This window comes from Cheilinus undulatus, linkage group 21 (genome assembly GCF_018320785.1).
Source record: "Cheilinus undulatus linkage group 21, ASM1832078v1, whole genome shotgun sequence".
Classification (NCBI taxonomy): Eukaryota; Metazoa; Chordata; class Actinopteri; order Labriformes; family Labridae; genus Cheilinus; species Cheilinus undulatus.
The window spans coordinates 15,764,915-15,783,487 of record NC_054885.1 but is presented as its reverse complement, the minus strand read 5'-3'; the positions used below and the strand labels follow the sequence as shown (position 1 = coordinate 15,783,487).

Here is an 18,573-nt window from a genome sequence, read left to right as displayed (position 1 = left end):
ATTTACCTTATAGAATTCATTTTATAATCATGCACCATTTTTAAGATTGACAAGTATACACTTAGAGATATGCATTGTCTGTTTACAAGTGTATACAATGAAATAGTAATTGCACTGTATGAGTAAAGCTCAATAAAACACTGAAATATAAAAGTAACAAAACTAAGGTTAAAAATAGGAATGTGTGCTGTTATCTGGTTTATCTGTTGAATTCAGACATCAAACTAGCTAGTGCTAGATTTACAAGTCAGTTAAATGAATCATCTGTCATTTTTGTTTATAAAAACGGGCCTGTCAAAAGCTCTTTTTGAAACTCATGAAGCCTCCTACCACTAGTAGTCAATATAGCTTCAGTTAATGGCCAATAAGCATGAGAAGTTTAGTGTTGAGCGTGTCATAGGATCATCACGTCATGGCACTGTTTTGAACTAGAAAATGGAAATAAAAGTGCGTATAGGCTTTTCAGGGCTAGACTCATGTACTACTCAACCAAAGTGATGAGCAACCACATTAAGAATGATGGAAATGTGCAACAAGTAACAACGGCTGGCAGAGCTAGCTGCTAACTTTAGCCATATTCTTCTCAGCTGGGCTTACATCGTATACTCACTGACACAGTGATGCTTTCTGAGCATTTTCTACCCGAGACTTGTAAATACATATTTAACGAAGAAATAGTAGTGGTCTGGGAACACTTGGTTAAAATATGGCACACAGAATCAAAACCGTACATACAGTACTGGTACTTGCACAGAAACAGTGGCATTGCAAGTATTATAAAGATAAGAAATAGGAATATCATACTTATATAAGAAATATAAATATTTTGTTTATATTTCAGAATTTAAACTCCAATGCAGCTTTACTTGAATCATTTTTCTTTCATTTTTTTCAGAAAACATAATTACTTTTTAAAATATTATGCATTGTTATTCACTGATTAACCAACAGCATAAGGAGAAATTAAAATTTGTAATGCATAATGAGCTGTTTTGACAGTTTAGCAAATTAAATTCTGATATTTTAACATTTTGGCACTTTAATTTATAAATACATTCTGTATATGAATATTTCATATTTATTTAAATTTTGTGGAATATAAAACCTTTTAAAATATATCATCAGAAGAGACTTGTAATACTGGTTCTATCACAACTACAACAGCAATTCTTAATACAGCACTGCTGCTACTACTGCCAGTGTTTATGATAATCCTCATATGATAAAATCATTTTGGTTATCAGCCACTTACTGAAGAGCTCCGCTTAACGTATGTAGAATAAGATTAGCTTATGAAACATGGGCTCACACACAAAGTCATGCTCACACATGAACACACATGATCACACGCTCATTACCTCCACGAGCTGATGCCAGTGCTCTATTGGTTTGCGTGGATTGGCCAGCATGGCTGCCCAGTGCTCCCTCCCTGGACCGTCAGCCTCGCTGCCCACATGACACATCCCTATAACCTCGTTATGACCGATACTGACACGCAGCAAGGGATGGAGGCAGGAACAGGGGGTAGAGAAAGAGAGAGTGAGGATATATGAAAGCACATAGAGAGAGGGAGGGAGAGAAGGAGACAGGGCTTGTAAGAAACAGGCAGAGAGAATCTCATTTATCAACCTTGAGGACTGGGGGAAGAGTAAAGCGGCTGAGGAAGGATATTGAATAGCAGCTTACAAATACACACAGGCCTACAGAAAGGCGTGATGTCAGCGCGAGAGCAGACACATGCACAAACATACAAAAGCACACACCTATGGAGATGCCAAATGGAGGGCAGACTACATAATAGGGAGGCGGTGCATCTAAACACAAACACGTCAAGCAGCCAAGAGTTGCTGCAAGCAGAAGACAGACGAACACTGTCAGGGTTACATTTCTTCTTTTTCTTCTTTTACCATTTGCATAAATCATGTTTATTCATGAAGCGCCTGCCTGTCAGTTTAAAACAGGGAGTGTCCACCAGGACAGAGGCCCTGGTTGTGTTCAACACAGCAGCAACACCATTGTAATGTGACAACCCAAAAGCAACAGCAAACATCACACCACATGTTCAAACAGGCATTCAACAAGCAGCACGCTTCACAGTAATTATCACTTTTATCAACTCCATAACAACACCTCGGCCCGCTCACCAGTCATAGTCCATCACTGCGATGATGATAGAGACGTTTTCAATATTTTCATTGGGAATGTCAAACACCAGAGCCTCGTTGTACGTGGGGTTCAGTGTGTTCTTCTTAATGGATGTCTTCCTCTTTTTTAGCCTCCTCCCGTCACAGATCAGAGAGGCCTTCACGTACGGGTCTGAAGGAGAAGCGTGGAGAAAAAGAGGAAAAAGTGAAGGAGGAGAGATAAAAGGGGAGGTAAGCAAAGAGAAAAAGGTAAGCAGAGACTTGCAGATGTTATTGCTCACAGGTATTCCTCATCTGTAACACATAAAAGGCATGAAAATCAAGTCACCTTGGCAAAGCTGGATTAGCAACACAAAGGGAGAACAGCAGCACTGGTTGAATCACTTCAGTTATCCATTCAACATGTGCAGCAAGGTGACAGCCGCCAGGGAAAACACACACACAGACACTGCTCTATTTTCAAGCTGCATTTTTAAACGTCCTTCCAGCACTGCAATCTTCTTTAAACTACAGTGGTCATAATCACGGCAAGTGGTCATCACCATATGGGATCTCATTTAATCAGTAGGGTTTGATTGTTGGAATGATGTTCGCGCTACAAGTCATGTTGAAGATGGTAAAACTTTTCAAACATGAATGGTGCTACACCTGCTACACCTGCAGTTTGTTCTGTTTGCAACAAAGCACACTGTAACAGCTGTTTTTGCTTTGGGATCTATATTTATCATGTTAAAACTTAAACTCACCACCTAAAGGGGAAAATCCACCTCTGGAAGCTGTAACTCTGCTAGGAGCAATCAATCTGTCTGATGAACTTCAGGAATTATTTAGCAAAGATTAATGTTTACTTACTTTTTTTGCACTTCATGCGTCAGTAAGTGCAGTGTCAGTGATTTATTAGGTTTTGAAAAATGTGTTTCTGCAAAATCTTCGTGTACAAACTTGTCAGGTTTGCTTGCAGGAAAGGGAAACAGAATGATGATGACAAGAGATGAGAGAGACTTTGCAGCTAAAAGCAAACAAGATGCAACATTTAATATCTTGCACCTAGAGATCTAACGATATTAAAACTTCATACCACAATTAGAGTGACCTAAAACATCATGGTTATCAGTATTACCATGCATTGCTATAATTTTCTGAAAGTTAAAGAAGTGTAGTTCTGAAGAGCTAAGTGACTTCAAGTGTGGTACTGTGAAGGATGCCACCTTTGCAATAAGATGGTTTAAGAAATGTCATCCCTGCTGGATATTCCACAGTCAATAGCCAGTAATATTATTACAAATTGGAGGAGTTTAGGAACAACAGCAACTCGCAGGGTCAACTAAGGTGCATAGTGCGTAGACACTCTGCTGATCCCATAGCTAATGAGTTCTGAACTTTTGTCCATATAGTGTATTTACATTTGCCTAAGACATATTATTGAGCTGACATTAACACATCACAGCAGAACTGTCACTAAACAGCAGTTGTTGAGTGAACTAATGAACTTCTTTCTGCCAATTTTAACATGGATTTCCACAAAGATTGGGAGCACCTATCACTGCCTCTCTAAACAGATGAGGTGTAGCTGAAGACAGCGAGTGCATGTGATTCCCACAGCCTGAGTGCTTTTTACTGTCCCTGATAAATCAAGCCAATTGTTGAGGGTAGGCTACGTACTGTGTTGCAGACGAGAGAGCAGTGGAGAAAAACAGCACTGTCTCCACTCTGTTATTTTAACTCTTTGTCCCCAGCCAACCTGCGTTTTTTTTTCCATTTACCTTGGTAACCAAGCCTTTGCAGCACACTGTCCAGACATTATTTACTGTGATATTAAAGCGTGGTTATTGCTACCATTTTTGATGACAATTATGGTTTGATAACTGTGGAGATATTGTATCACGGTTATCATTAGAACCATTTCATCCCTACATGCAGCTGCATAACATTCTGGTAAACTAAGGCTGTTTTCGGTGAAAGAGTCTTGCTCTCTATTCTTTGTGCTCCTTGGCATTAAGGTGATTATTTTAAAACAAGAAAATGGCTCTAGTAGGGATAGAATTTTTTGCCAATATCCGATAAACTGGTAGTTTTATATTTTTCATTTTATTGATTAAACCAGGAAAAACCTTCTTGAGATTAAAAATCTCTTTTTCAAGCAGCACACGCACCAAAGTTTCAGAAAAACAAGTTATTTAATTTCTTCTTAAAAGCTCCCAATGAGACCAGACCATTAAGGTTTAGGTTTAAAGTAATAAAATGAAATCTGTAATTAAGGTTTGGTGCGTGACAGGCTACTGTTAGAAATCACCAGGCCAAATATCAGTCATGAGAAACATCCGTAAGTTTATAAAACTAAACTTCAAAATCATGGAAAATGAGGCAGTATTATCTGCTCTAGGATGTGTGGGCGTGTCAGTTGAATGAGCTGAAGCCACGCCCACTTAGGAGAAATACACTCCCCTAAAAATGGTTCAAGCTGAATGGAGGAATCTTCTGTCTTCTCTGCTGCTATGTTATGATTCTCTTTTTAACCCAAAAGAGAAGCAATCATATTGATGTTGTAAAAGGCAGACAGTCTAGAGACAAAAAGGCCCAGTTTCATTTTCTCATCCTGTAATTAACACATCAGGTATTCCTTATATCTCATTTTCTGAGTTAAGTGAAGTTAAGTTTCTCTCTCCCGTTCATCTATGTTAAGTTGTAGCTGAAAACTCTCAATTTTCTGATGTTGCTCTTCAAAATAAAAGTAGTCAATGATGATTAGTGATGCTAATAGACAGCAGGGATTGAACTGTGCTGCTTTGAGAGAGACAAAGCCACATTCTGATGGACTAAAGACAAGTGAAATATGGTTTTAAGCACACTTTCAGGAGGTAAGATGTTTGTTCCTGCTGCAGCTGGTTCAAGTAAAAAACAGACACTCCAGCAATTAGCCTGCCCCCTGACCTTATGGTGAACTAAGGCCAGAGCACAGCACAAATCTTTCTGTTTTATTACTTTTAATGACCAGTAGGCCACTTTGACTGGTGGATTTAGTAAATTTACCTCATAATGAACAAAAACACAGCATGCAATTGGATGTTAACTTTCAATGATGGAAATGACATAGGCTAACACTAGCTGTATTGAGATTAACTGCTCTGTGATTTTATATCCTTGTAAGGGCAGTGGGGGGCAAACGGTCTAAATCCAAAATTCAGTCACACATAGATCTCAGTGTTTTCACATGTCTGCCTTTCAACATATTTAGTGTACTAAGACAAATTTTTGATTTCACTCTACAGGGATTTCAAATCTTATTGCAGTTCATTCCAGGCAAAGAAAGAGAAACTCTAAAAGAATTCAAACTGGCAACATGCATCACAAGTAGCTGTTGCTTTTTCAGCATTTAATCTGTTTTATATTATATTTTTACTTTTAACAAGTTTCTGAAAGCAGTGTGATTTGTTCCCTTTGTGTGCATGTGTTAATCCTTTACCTGAGAAGCCGGTGAGGTCCATGGCTTTGAGGTTGGTGGCCTTGATGACTGTAGCGGTGAGCCTGCCTGCAGTGGGCAGGTAGCACAGCGAGAAATTAAGCTCCCCGAGATCAGCCTTCTCCTGTGGGTCAAACACACACACATAGACACACGAACAGGGATCAGAAACAGAGCATGGACTCTCTGAGTCAGACAGGAAAAAAACACTAACAGACAGATATCCTCCAGTTTGACGGTTTGTCTGTGGCTGGAAAAAGAGCCACGTCTTTGAGTGACGGCAGTGACAGCAGACGTCCTAATGTGGACGGGCAGAGTGTTTAGGCACAGGGGAAGTGCCGTCACAGTAAATGAATCATATGCCAATCTGTCTGTGTCCCCCAGTGGAGGGAAAGTGTTAAGAAGAGGTGATGATTCTCAGGGCTTTTTATATCTCCCCAAACACTTTATATCTTCTTCTGTCTGTCTGTGGTCTTGCCTGTAATGACACCAGTGGTATTCGGGTCACACTGTGGCCTGATGACTCCTTAGTGGCTTCGAGCCTTGCTAATCAATACATCCCAGAGTGAAACAGTGAAATAACGCCAAGAGGCTAATGCTTTAAACTTATTTAATAAATGAAACATCCATGCCAAATTTTTTAAGACTTTGCTCCGTCTAATTTGCTAATAGCACTCTATGAATATTTCATATAAATCTACTCGGACGCAGCGTAATAAAAAGTTTGGATATGGGCAGCGGTGCCCTTCCAGTAATCCATCCCAGCTCTCCTCTGCTGCATTTCTACATTAAAGCAGTCTGAATCTGTGTGCTGCAGAGAAACTTCCAGCATGCAAGATATTTTGTGCATTCAGTGTGAGTAGAGTATAAGATCTTTTAACAAGCCGTGATGCATAAGCTTCCTTGAGACATGCAATCATGCAAGAAAAGAGAAAATAAGCTCTACAAAAAGAAATGAAATACAACTAAGTGAAGGCACTGGGAAATATTTTTAAAACCATCTAGGTGAATTAAGTTGTTTGAATTCCAATTTCTGTCACTGACTGAAGGTCATATCAAGTTTTGCTGTTCTTGCGTTTCCCCATCTACTCATCTGAATCATTCAGAGCTGTGATTGATTTCTATTAAGGTTGATTTGATCATCCTTGGTTGCCCGTTTAAAACTTCCATTTTGAATTCCAGTGTCTGTCTCCCTTTCAGTCTGAGCGATTGGATATTTTTATTTGGTTTTAATTGTCCTGATCCATAAAAACAGTTCAGTCAGGAACACTCTCATCATACATTCCATTGCAAAATAGATACACAGTTTTACTTGGCGGAGAAAGCTCTGTCCCCTGGGTTAGCCAAGCAGCATGCTTTGAATTTCCAGGGAGGGCATGGCCAGAAACCCCCATATGGATGGATACATTTATAACAATCTGTACTGAATACAATTAGTTCCAAAGCAATTAATCCGTAGTAGCATGAATCTGAACATGAGGGTGCAACAAGCTTTATGCTATAAAGGAGGAGGCTGGGGTGGAGGAGGTTAAGCTTTGCCAGCAGCAACATTAATGCAAGCATGGATTATTGAGAAGTATGTCATATTTATACAAACTGCTGTGCTGCGAGAAAGTGGTATGATTGGCTGCTAATACCATGTCCTACATGGAATAAAGTTAGGCTCCATGAAGATAAAACTGGAATACAGTATGGTATTAAGCTCTTAAGAACTGAACACTTTCTTAACCTAAATTTGAAAGCCTAAATGTAAACATGAAATCAATCAGTTCTAAAGAGGTGAATAAAAAAAATCATAGTCATCACTCTGGAAACTCTAACATCACCTTAGGGATAGAGATCAAAACCTGGGTACTTAAAATCCCAGTTCTGTTTTTTTTTTTTTTTGTTTTGTTTTGTTTTTTCAAAACCCACAAATCAGAGCTGTTTTAATTAATCTATATTGCTATCAAGTATTATAGGTTCTGTGACATAACATTATTTGTCCTGGTACAAACTGGTACAAAAACAAACAGATTGATTTTAAAATCAATCACGGTTGATAGAATTAGGCTTTTTGACAGAAATATTTTGCCGATAACATTTTTTACTGTCAAAGTGAAAACAGATTTCTGCAAAGCAATATAAATGAAATAAAAATGTGTGAGGTAAAATAAGTAACTGCATAAATATTTACCCCCTTTAATGTGAGTGACCTAATTCGACAGAGGTCCAGCCAATTGGTACTAGTAATCTCACAATTAGTGACACAGGGATTACATGAGTGTAGTGAATGTCTCCCAAGTGATTGCAGCATAAGGACACTTGTATCAGTAAGGTCAAGTCATGGTATAATCAGTATTCCTGACAACCATTACACCATGAAGACAAAGGAACACTCCAAGCACCTTAAAGAAGAGGTTATCAAAAAATATAAGTCAGGGAATGGGCAAAGAAACATTCCAAGGCACTGAACATCTCCCAGAGTTCAGTTAAATCCAGTATCAAGAAATAGAAGGAACATGGCACATGTGTAAATCTGCCTGGAATAGGCCATCCTCATAAACTGACAGCAAGAAGGAGACTAGTGAGACCGGCCACCAAGACACTTATGACTACTCTGAATTAGTTACAAGCGTCAACACCTGACATGGGAGAGACTCTGCATGTAACAACTGTTGCCTGGTTCTTCACCAGTCAAAGCTTTATGGGAAAATGATAAAGAGAAAGTCACTGTCTAAGAAAACTCAATAAATCTCCACTAGAGTTCACCAAAAGGAAGTGTGAGACTCCATGGCCAAGTGGAAGAAAGTTCTTTGGTCTGATGAGACCAAAACTGTGCTTTTGGCCATCATACAACACATTAAGTGGTTGGCTGACACCAATCACTACATCTCCACAAACACACAGTCCCCACTGTGTAGCACAGTGGTGGCAGCACCATGTTGTGGGGATGCTTCTTGGCAGCTAGCACTGGAAGGCTTAAAGATAGAGGGTAAAATGAATGCGGCAAATAAAGGAAAATCCTGGTGGACAATCTTATACAGTCTGCAAGAGAACTATGCCTTTGGAGAAGATATTTTCCAGCAAGACATTGAACCCGAAGCAATACCTTGGAATGTGTTTTTTTATTTCAGCAATATAAAATAGATTTTTAACTCAAACTCTACTCAGCTTATACCAGTTCAGTTAAACATGTTGTTATTTTGTCTTTCCAACAAACAATAGAAAAGTACTGATAAGGACTTGGGTCAATAATGAGTTTCAGTAACGGTATCATTATTAACAAAGATTAACTAACTCCATCCCTAGTCTGATATTATCAATTCCTGCATCCATCCCTCCTTGCCTTGGCCTAAAATTTCCTGCTGCAACAGCCCAAATATTGCCAGAAGGCTCATGCAGATTTAATCCAAACTTTTCTAAAGAAGTCATCCACTCCTCATAAATGTGCATTCTTTCTTCATCCTTACCGCTGTACCCTCCACGATGTCCCTCCACACGGGTTTGTCCCCGCTGCCCTCACTGAAGTCCAGCAGGTTGTCCACCACGACCTGGCCAATCAGGTCGTGTCTGGAGAAGCGGTCGAAGTCATACACGGAGAAATGCAGCTTCCTGGAATGTAGCTCATTCAGCGGCACGCCGAACTGAAAGGTCTCGTTGAACACGGGATTTAAGGTCTTTCTGTGAACCTAGAAGAGATACATACACAGTCAGGATCTCTTTTACTGTACTATTCTACCTTACTGCACTACTATTATAATATACCATAATATTTTACAGCATACCTAGCCTATAATGCCACTATAATACTGTAAAAAGAGGAGGGAATACTTTGTTTAAATGCTTACTATGCAGCTTTCAGAGTTAGATTAACCCCCTGAGACATGAGCCTTTGTTTTTAGCACATTTTTAGTTTTTGGATAAGTTAAAACATCAGCCTTGTCTTTGAACTGAAATTCATTGGAGCTTTTCCTTTACAAAATCCAGAAATTCTAAGAAATTACCTAAAATTTCAGTGAAAATTCTTAAACGTATTTTTAAAAACATACCCAAAAATTTATTCAGATACACCTCAAATTTTTCTGTGAACTTTATCATAAACCCCAAACATTAAAAAAAATCCCCAAAATTTTCAAGCAAATTTGCCAAATTTCAAGCTAATTCCTCCTTATATATCTTTGCAAATTCCCAAAACATTCCCCAAAATACAATGAAAATAAAGGAAACATCTGACAAATGCCATGAAATTTACATTAAAAACCCCAAAGGACAACCCCCATTCCCCAAATTCCTGATTCAATTCCCAAAAAATGTACAGTACATTTCCCAAATTCCCATGAAAATGCACAAAAATTTCAAAACAAATTTCCCTAAACATCCGAATGATTTTCCCAAATTCCACCAAAATGCCTTGGAAAAATCAAAGCAAACGTCCCCAAATCTTCTGATGAAACTCCAAAATCTACAAACGCCCCCTAAACTTCTTTGAAAAGACACCAATTTCCAAGACATTTCCCCAAAATATACAAACAGAAAATTCCCTCAACATTTTCAGTAAAGTACTTCACCTTAAAAAGACATCCTGGACAGTCCTAAAAATATAATGGCAGAAATAATTGCTATGTTGTCATAAAGCCAAGATTTAATGTCCTCATGTAGGAGTTAAGTGGGTGGGACCAGGGCTAATTATTTGCCAGGGAGAGACTTCATGTGGGTTCACATCCATTGAGGGTCACTAACATTACAACATCTTTCCAATTTGTCATTTAGCCTGAGATCAATATAAAAAAAGCAAATCTGAGTTACAATGAAGTTATTAGCAAGGATAACTACCATAGACCTGTGTCTTTCAGCAAAACTAACTTTTATCTGGAAAAAGTCACAAATGATAATTGCTTTTAATAATCATATTCCTTGTGGCAATATTAAAAGATACTTTTAATTTGCATCTACGTCTTCTTTTTAAAAAAATGGTTAACACTGTGGGCTCATTATTTCCATCATAACATTAATCCTAATTTCTTAGCTATGTTTAATTGGTTTCTTTTCCACAAAATAAAAATAACTAAATCAGACTCATTTTGAGAATATCTCCATGTGGCTCTTTAATGGCTAAAAATCATATTAGGGGAAAACGAAGCTGCTTATTTTTTAATTAGATTACATCAAGCCCTTGTTTTCTCTTCAGGACTAATCACTGGTGTGATTCAATGAATATAGAGGTAAGGAGACAAACATCAAAAAACAGAATAAAAAAGATGAAATAAAGCCTATTCAAAATGGTGTATTTGTGAGTGAATTTAAAAGCTGGAGAGATAAGAGCATCGCAGTAAGAAGCAGAGAAAAAATATTTACTGAATAGAGATAAGAAATGTTCAGATGTGTGATAATGTAACGCTCTGAGCCTGACGTGCAAATTGTTTTTCTGTAACATCAGATTTGGATATCAGATGAAGTCAACACTGAATCCCAAAGCTAATCTTTTCCCCTCTTATTTCATCATCAGTCATAACACACAGGTTATCATTTATGGCTTTGGAGGCCTTAAGCTGTATAGATACTCAGTATGTACTTTTAGGGTGCTTTCTCCTCTATAGCTCATTTCTCTTTTCTCTTTTAGACGGTAAAATTAAATATTGTTGCAAGTTTCCCATGGGTTGTCTTGTGTTCACAGTGAAATATTGTAAAGCTCACACCAACAGAGGGCTCTTTTCACATTATTACGTTGCAGCTTCTTTTTCTCACTGTGTAGGTAAACAAATGCCGAGCAGACCAGTCAAACTGCATTTTTAGGAAGCTATAGCCAATTAACCTACCAATAAAGCTAACAAACTCAACACATGAACAGCAGGGGTTCTCAACACTCTGCTGGTGTAATGTTATCATGTGACTATGCTAATTGGCGTACTTCACTAATATTTCTTTGTTTTCATTCCAAGCAAATATGATGAACTAGCTTTTTTTTTTTAATGGAAGAAGGAAAAAAGAGGCCATCTTGAGTATTCTTGCCAGCTCCAACACCTGCTGTAACTACAGCAAACACAGACACCAGGCAGTTTACGGTTGTCTTTTTAACCTGTAACATCTGTTAGCAGTGTTGGCAGAGAAGCTCTTACAGTTTTCAGTAAAAGTAGAGACAGTTTGTTGAGATTCAAGTGATATGAAGGGATGTAATGGTATCAAAATCTCACATTACAATAATACCTTGGTAACAAATCCATGGTGCAGTTTTTATAGCAGTATTGCAGTATTTTTTGTTTGTCCGTCACCTTTTCTCCTTTCTCATTTGTTGACACAGTGAAACCAAATTGCTTCCACGCGTCACATTGAACAGCCGCTGGAGACTCAACGATCTCACAAACTTTCTGCTGTTAGATCAAGCCAGCAAGTGGGGATCAAAGGATGATGGGTAGGCGAGGGCTGATGGTAAATCGAGCATATAGGGTCGGTTCAGGCAGGCTATGTGGTCAAGCACTGCCATATAACTGAGATCAGTTGATCTCATGCATGCCCACCTCAGATGGCAGCCAGCTGATCCACTCTAAGCACGCTATTGGCTAACTGCACGCTGCTGCGATATTTGAACTGCTTTAGCCTGGCTATGTTTCGCTGCTCCCTCTACAAGCTGCTTTTTGTAACCCTCCTCCACCCTAGCTCCTCCTCCATGCTTTAATCAATGTCATTCCGTTGTAATAGATGCCTGCTCTGATCTGGGTTTGTTGCTGCTTCTCTCCCTGCCTCAGGCTTTCCTTACAGGCACAGAACAGGCACGCCACTATATGTAAATAACAGCAATGACAGCAAATTAATAACTGCTGATTTATAAAGATAATTTGTTATCTGCAAATCATGTGTTTATTGACAAAGTGATTTCCATTTCTTTTCAGCCTGCTCCACTAAAAAAAACACTACTTTTTGCCCTGAAGACCTGTTGCTTGAAAGACGTCCACAACTGTACTGAGACACTTCGTGCAATACCATGAAATTAACAATACCGTGCCATTCTTGTGCACAATTTCTTGGAACTAAACAAGTTGAACAAGCTGATGAGGAAATTGAGGTTCAAAACCTTGAGCTGTATAGTATTTTTCAATGGGGTATGCTCATTATGCACAGCCTGTGTGTAATACTGCATAACCAGTTTGTTTTCAGATTGGGAGCATATTATAGAGCAGTACAGGTCATGTGACATCTGTTGATCTTGTCATCAAACAGCAAAACAGCAGATTTCTGCTGCAAATGTAGCTGTTGAATGATGGTAGAGTCAATGCATTCAAAGGCAGACATGATTAGTCGTGGTTAAAGGGTTCAACTTTTGTTAAGTACGCTATATCATTTCTTTTCTGGGTAGGTAATGCTGTTACATAACAACTTACTAAAATAACACTACCCAACACTGCTCTCCAAACAATCCAGGTGTGAAAAAGCCCCCTTATGCATTCACTGTCTATTCTGCATACTTGAATAGCTCTTTGTAATTGGTGTTTGTGTGTAGTCTAAAGCTTATTTATTTCTTGGCTTGGCCCCAGTCTGGGCTTTCCATGTAACCATCATTTTTACATTTCAGACTTTAACATTGATGACTGCATTCCCGTCACAGACACAACACAAGGTTTACTCAAACATAAATTCAAGCCAGATTTGAAAAAGCCCAGCAGCTTGTTTGACAACTCTTTATGCTGTTTTGAAGATGAGTCCAGAATCCTCAAAGACTTGTGTGTGTATTTCTGCCAGTAAAAAAATATTCTATGCACTGCAAAGTTAAGTACATTTTCTACCTGGTTTACACTGTGCTTCTCTTTATCTTTAACCAAATAGACATGGACCAGTTTTTGGAAACAGAGTGAATGCTGTTAGATTTTGTCTTCTGCCTTTAACTGAAAACCAAAAAGGCACAAATGTACAACAAAAGGAAAATCAAGAAAGTAAGCAGCACAAAGCTGGAGCCAAATCTAGAAGACATAATCGAAAATAAGCTGTTTTTTTTTTTTTTCTTTCTGGCAACATCTTTAGCCTTTTGCTTCTATCACTGCTGTCTGTGCCAGCCACTTCTTCTTTAAACCAGAAAGCAAATAAGAAAACATAAAAGGCCTCACTTTCTGTGAACCAAGCCTTTCTTCCCTCTCAGAGCTTGACTTGTTTTGAATATAAAAGCTTTGATTAACACCCTGTAGGTTGAATTGAATTGTGCTGACATTCTAACATGTAAATGTCATGCTTTCAAATGGGCCCACATTCCAACAAAAGAAGACGTATGCGGACAGGTTTGATAAATCGAGTGGCTGTAAATGCCGGCATGTCCTTGAGCTACATAATCAAGCCGAACCACACATGCTGACCTTGTTCCTCCGCCTGAGGGGGAAACAAGTGAATTTCACCTTTTCTTAGGGAAACTGGAATCAAATAAAACTCGAAGGAATCGAATAAAGCCCTACAAGTAAATTCAAAAGTCAATATTTTCTTTCCACAACAAATACAAGGTGCAAGATTTATGTCTCTTCTCAAACATTTCAAAAGGCGTAAACACATTTTCACCACTTTTTGACTTTGTTTTCTCCTTTTTTCCATCTGCTTTCCTCGCACAAGTTGAACGAAACGGATCATTTTAAATCAGAGGATGCACTCTGACAGAAAGTGAGCAGTAATTTCCTGTTCGTCACATTTTAAAAAATCTTATTTGCCTTCAATCTAAAAAAAAACAGAGTTTCTACTATTTGTTGATTCGCTGCTGGGATTTAATTGCCATGAAAGCATTCGATATAAACTCTGCCATGCAATAAAGCCAGAGATAATTAAAATGTGACACACTCTGGCTTTTCCGAATCCAACTTTTGCGGCTGCATGAGTGGGCCTGTCACTCCGGCTTATTAGCACTTGATGATTACTTGTTAGCTTTGGATTAAACATGCCATTGATGGTTTAGAAACCCCTCCCCCTCCAAAAAAGTGCAAGGAGTGAAACATCTTCTCAAATAGGTGGAATCTGTTTCCTTTGGGAAATGGAGTTTGAGGGATAAAAAGCGGCGAAATGTGTGTGCTGTAAAAATCCCATGTTAATGAGAAAGTGATTGAAATTAAACAATCATCTACACTCAGAACAAAAGAGGAGCTGTATTATGCAAATGATTGAAGTATTCACGCTTCTCAATGAGCGAGGAGGCTTTTGTGAAACGGCAGACAGTCGCATAAAAGGGGGGGAAACCAAAAGGGAGGAATTTCAAACGCTGACAAAGAGCACCTGTGATATTTACGGATAAAAAACTCAGAACTACAACTCCCATTTGTGAAGACGCTGAGCTTGTAAATCTTGAGATTCTCCTCAGAGACTAAACTAGAGTACAAGAGGATTTTTTGCAGGGCTAAGGGTAAGTTTCTCATATAGAACATCCTGAAATGAACCTTAAATATTGACTTAACCATCGTCAAACAGCAGAATAACACCAGAGTGGAGAAGTGGCGCTCTGTTATGGTGTGAAGCACATTATCTTGAATAAATTACACCCCAGATTAGATTAGATTACATAAGTGAAGCTGTAATGATTTCCCATGAGGAAGCAAAGCAGAAAAAACTGTTTCCTGTTGCAGTCCGTAACCAAGGAAACAGGTGAATGTCAGGATTACCTTGGTCTGGAATTTCTTCTTCCTGTCTGGCAGTAGGTAGATCTTCACGTAGGGGTCGGAGAAGCCGTTGGCATCCTTGGCTGGCAGGTCCAGAGCTTTTAAGATCTTCACCACGAGCTGCTCCGTACTGCAACACACACACATCAAACCCCATTAGAATTTCACATGCTGATAAAAAAAAGAAAAAGAAAAAAAAAAAAGCTTTAAAGGCCGGGGTCGCACAAATTTACACAAACACCCTGTGAGACCCAGACAGGATCAGCCCACACATACACACACATTAACACACACCTTTGCAGGCTTTGTGCACACATAATAGCGTGGGAGGTTCCGTGTCTCTGAAGCAAAGACGAGCCAGAATAGCATGTGTGAGTGTGAACTGGAGTTTGTGTGTGTCATCTGTGCAGCTGTTTTATGGTTGCACTATCAGCGATGTTAAATGTAAGCACAGTAAGCACAGATGCACAGAGTCTGGTCAGAGCTGAGCTCATGAATAATCTTTAACACATTTCTCCATATTCTACACTCACTCTGAGTTACTAACACAACGCAGAGACATATACAAAGACTTAAGCTGCGCTAGCATTCATGTCTTTGTCTTGTGCAATTATCGGTTATGTTTAGCACGTTATTAGCCCATCAGGGCCCTTAAGCAATGAAGCAGAGTTATGTTAAATAAAATAATACACCAGGTACTAGATGGTTAGGACTGAGGAAGTCTCAGTTCCAACATCTGCATATGTTGTCTAAATTCTACTGTGAATAAAGTATGGGTTTATGAGGTTTGCAAATCAGTGCATTCTATTTTTATTTCCAATTACAGTAAAAAAAAAAAAAATCCAAGAAATTGCTTGAAACACTAACAAGTTCTATCTCTTCTGTCTGGGCTCTAAATTATATTAAATATGAAAAGCTAAAACAGTTTGGTTTTTTTGTTCTGATGTAAAAAAAAAAAAAGTTAAAACAGCCAACTGCTTTGTACATTTTCAGTTCAGCACTTACACTATTTAAAATACAACCCCCATTCCTGTGTTAAAGGTAAATAAAAGTAGAAGAATGCAATGATTTGCAAATTTATGAACCCACATTTTATTCACAATAGAACATAAACAACTTCTTTTGGATTTGATGGCAGCAACACATCTCAAAAATGTAGGAACAAAGCAACCAAAGGCATGCATAATGAAAAACAGCTGGATGAGCATTTTGCAACTAATTAGCTTGATTGGCAATCGTATCAGTTACATGAATGGGTATAAAGGGAGCATTTAAGAGAGGCAGAGTCTCCTATAAGTAAAGATGGGCAGAGGTTCACCATCTGCCGAAAACTGTGTCTAAAAGGCAGGCAGCACTGCATTAAAACAGGCATGATTCTGTACTGGAAATCAGTGCATGGACTCAGGAGCACTTTCAGAAATCATTGTCTGTCAACACAGTTCAACAAGCCATCCACAAATGCCTGATAAAGCTGTATTAAGCATAAAAGTAGCCATATATGAACACAATCCAGAAATGCCACCATCATCTCTGGGCCAAAACTCATCTCAAATGGACCAAGATGAAAACATAAAACATTCTGTGGCTAGAGGCATCAAAATCTGGAATTCTTCTTAGATGAGAGGGACCATCCAGCTTGTTATCAGAGCACACTTCAAAAGCCATGGCGTATGCAGCTTACACATCTGGAAAGGCCCTATCATTGCTCAAAAGTATATGGAGGTTTTAGAGCAACATATGCTCCCATCAAGAAAATGTCTCTTTAAGGATAGGTCTTGCATATTTCAGCAAGACAATGCCAAACCACATACCGCATCTATCACAGCAAAGATTCTGGGTGCTGAACTGTCCAGTCTGCAGTCCAGACCTTTGATTGGATCCTATTTTAATCCCTACTTTTTATACAGAGCATTATTAGTCAGGTAGACATTTTCCGTTTAATGTATGACCATAATTAAACATTTTATAGCAAATGCAGTCTGAAGATCAATTCCTCCAGAATATTTGGGATGATAGAAAACATTAGATATCCAAAGTCTGATAGCCATAGCAGCTAACTTGAGTCCAAGGTGAATCTAACCCTGCATCAAAATTTATGAGATTAACCTGATGTCAAACAGAACAAAGAAGAAAATATTGAAATGCCAGAAGCTGCAACCAATGAATATTGCTTAAAAATAGGCAGAAATGATTATCTGAATTGTTGCAGATTGTTTTTTCTTGCAAGAAGCTTATTTATTAATCCAGTTATGGTTTCAGCCCTAATGATAAGTCAAGCTCATTCGTTATGTGTTATTGAATGATACAAGCTGGCAAATAAATACTGATTTGGCATTGTAGAGCAGTTTAATTATTTCAATTTTAACTGACACGGATAAAAAATCAAAATGAAAAGAAAATCACATCAGCTGTATTTTTCTTGTTCTTCTTTCTAATCAGGATAAAATTGTTTTAAGAAAAGTAAAAGTGACTGATCATTGTTAACAACACAAAAATATCCACATAATTGTGTATCTTTACATTAGAATGAGCCATCCAGAGCCATGGCTGCTTCTCACGCACCGTTTATTATGTATTTAATTAGCAGATGAAGATGAAGACAGCTCGGAGGCCTTTAATCAGACCTCGTTAGACTGTGTCTCTGCCTGTTAACCAGCGTGTCAGCACTTCATTAGCTGCTAAAGGCGAGCAGCATGCACTTTGGGGCACAGAGAGGACACATAGGGCAAATGCCAATAGTGACCTCGGCAGTTATACCATCTATTGTTCATGTGTACCAATCACAAACAAGATGCTCTTGTTGACAATACGACCGTGGCCAATCCAGACACGTGTTTACCTCTGAATCACATCCAATTAAGGCAATTGGATAAACATGCCTACTCTGCAATCACATCGAATCAGGGAGATGATATACCGGGCAAATTACTGGAGGGATTTACATTTCCAGCTCGACCAGATAAATATTTAACAAGAAAACCTTGACCAATTTCAGAATGTATCTAATGACTGTTAATCTAGTATAAATTTAAGACATCTTAATTGAAAAAAATCTGTGTTAAATTCACTAATAAAAACAGCAGGAAGCCTCTCATTCTGCATTTGTTATTCCTACAGACACTGTCGAAGGTTTGCTCCTCTTCACGTGTCTTATTACTGAACACGACGTGAACCGAAACCAAGGTTTTCACACAATCTGTGAGGCATGCTGCCGAGAATATACCTATTACTGCTCGAGCAGAGAGCGAAATTCACGGCCTTATTCCTGGCAGACAATGCCCGAAAGCTAGCTGTTATTCCCACAGTGGAAATGTGTCAGCTTTTAATGGGATTGTCAATAGAAATGGCTTTCCCAGAGGATCTGAGGAAG

At 38.6% G+C, this 18,573-nt stretch overlaps 1 protein-coding gene across 1 annotated transcript in view; it reads right to left on the bottom strand.

Moving 5' to 3' along the window:
• syt3 (synaptotagmin III) overlaps nucleotides 1-18,573 on the bottom strand; it is a 52,531-nt gene that overhangs the window by 6,797 nt on the left and 27,161 nt on the right. The window contains exons 7-11 of the mRNA XM_041816965.1: nucleotides 15,207-15,333; nucleotides 9,057-9,275; nucleotides 5,608-5,728; nucleotides 2,145-2,316; nucleotides 1,359-1,488 (exon numbers count right to left, since the gene is read on the bottom strand). Of these exons, the coding sequence (XP_041672899.1) occupies nucleotides 1,359-1,488; nucleotides 2,145-2,316; nucleotides 5,608-5,728; nucleotides 9,057-9,275; nucleotides 15,207-15,333 (769 nt within the window). The remainder of the gene's footprint in view (nucleotides 1-1,358; nucleotides 1,489-2,144; nucleotides 2,317-5,607; nucleotides 5,729-9,056; nucleotides 9,276-15,206; nucleotides 15,334-18,573) is intronic.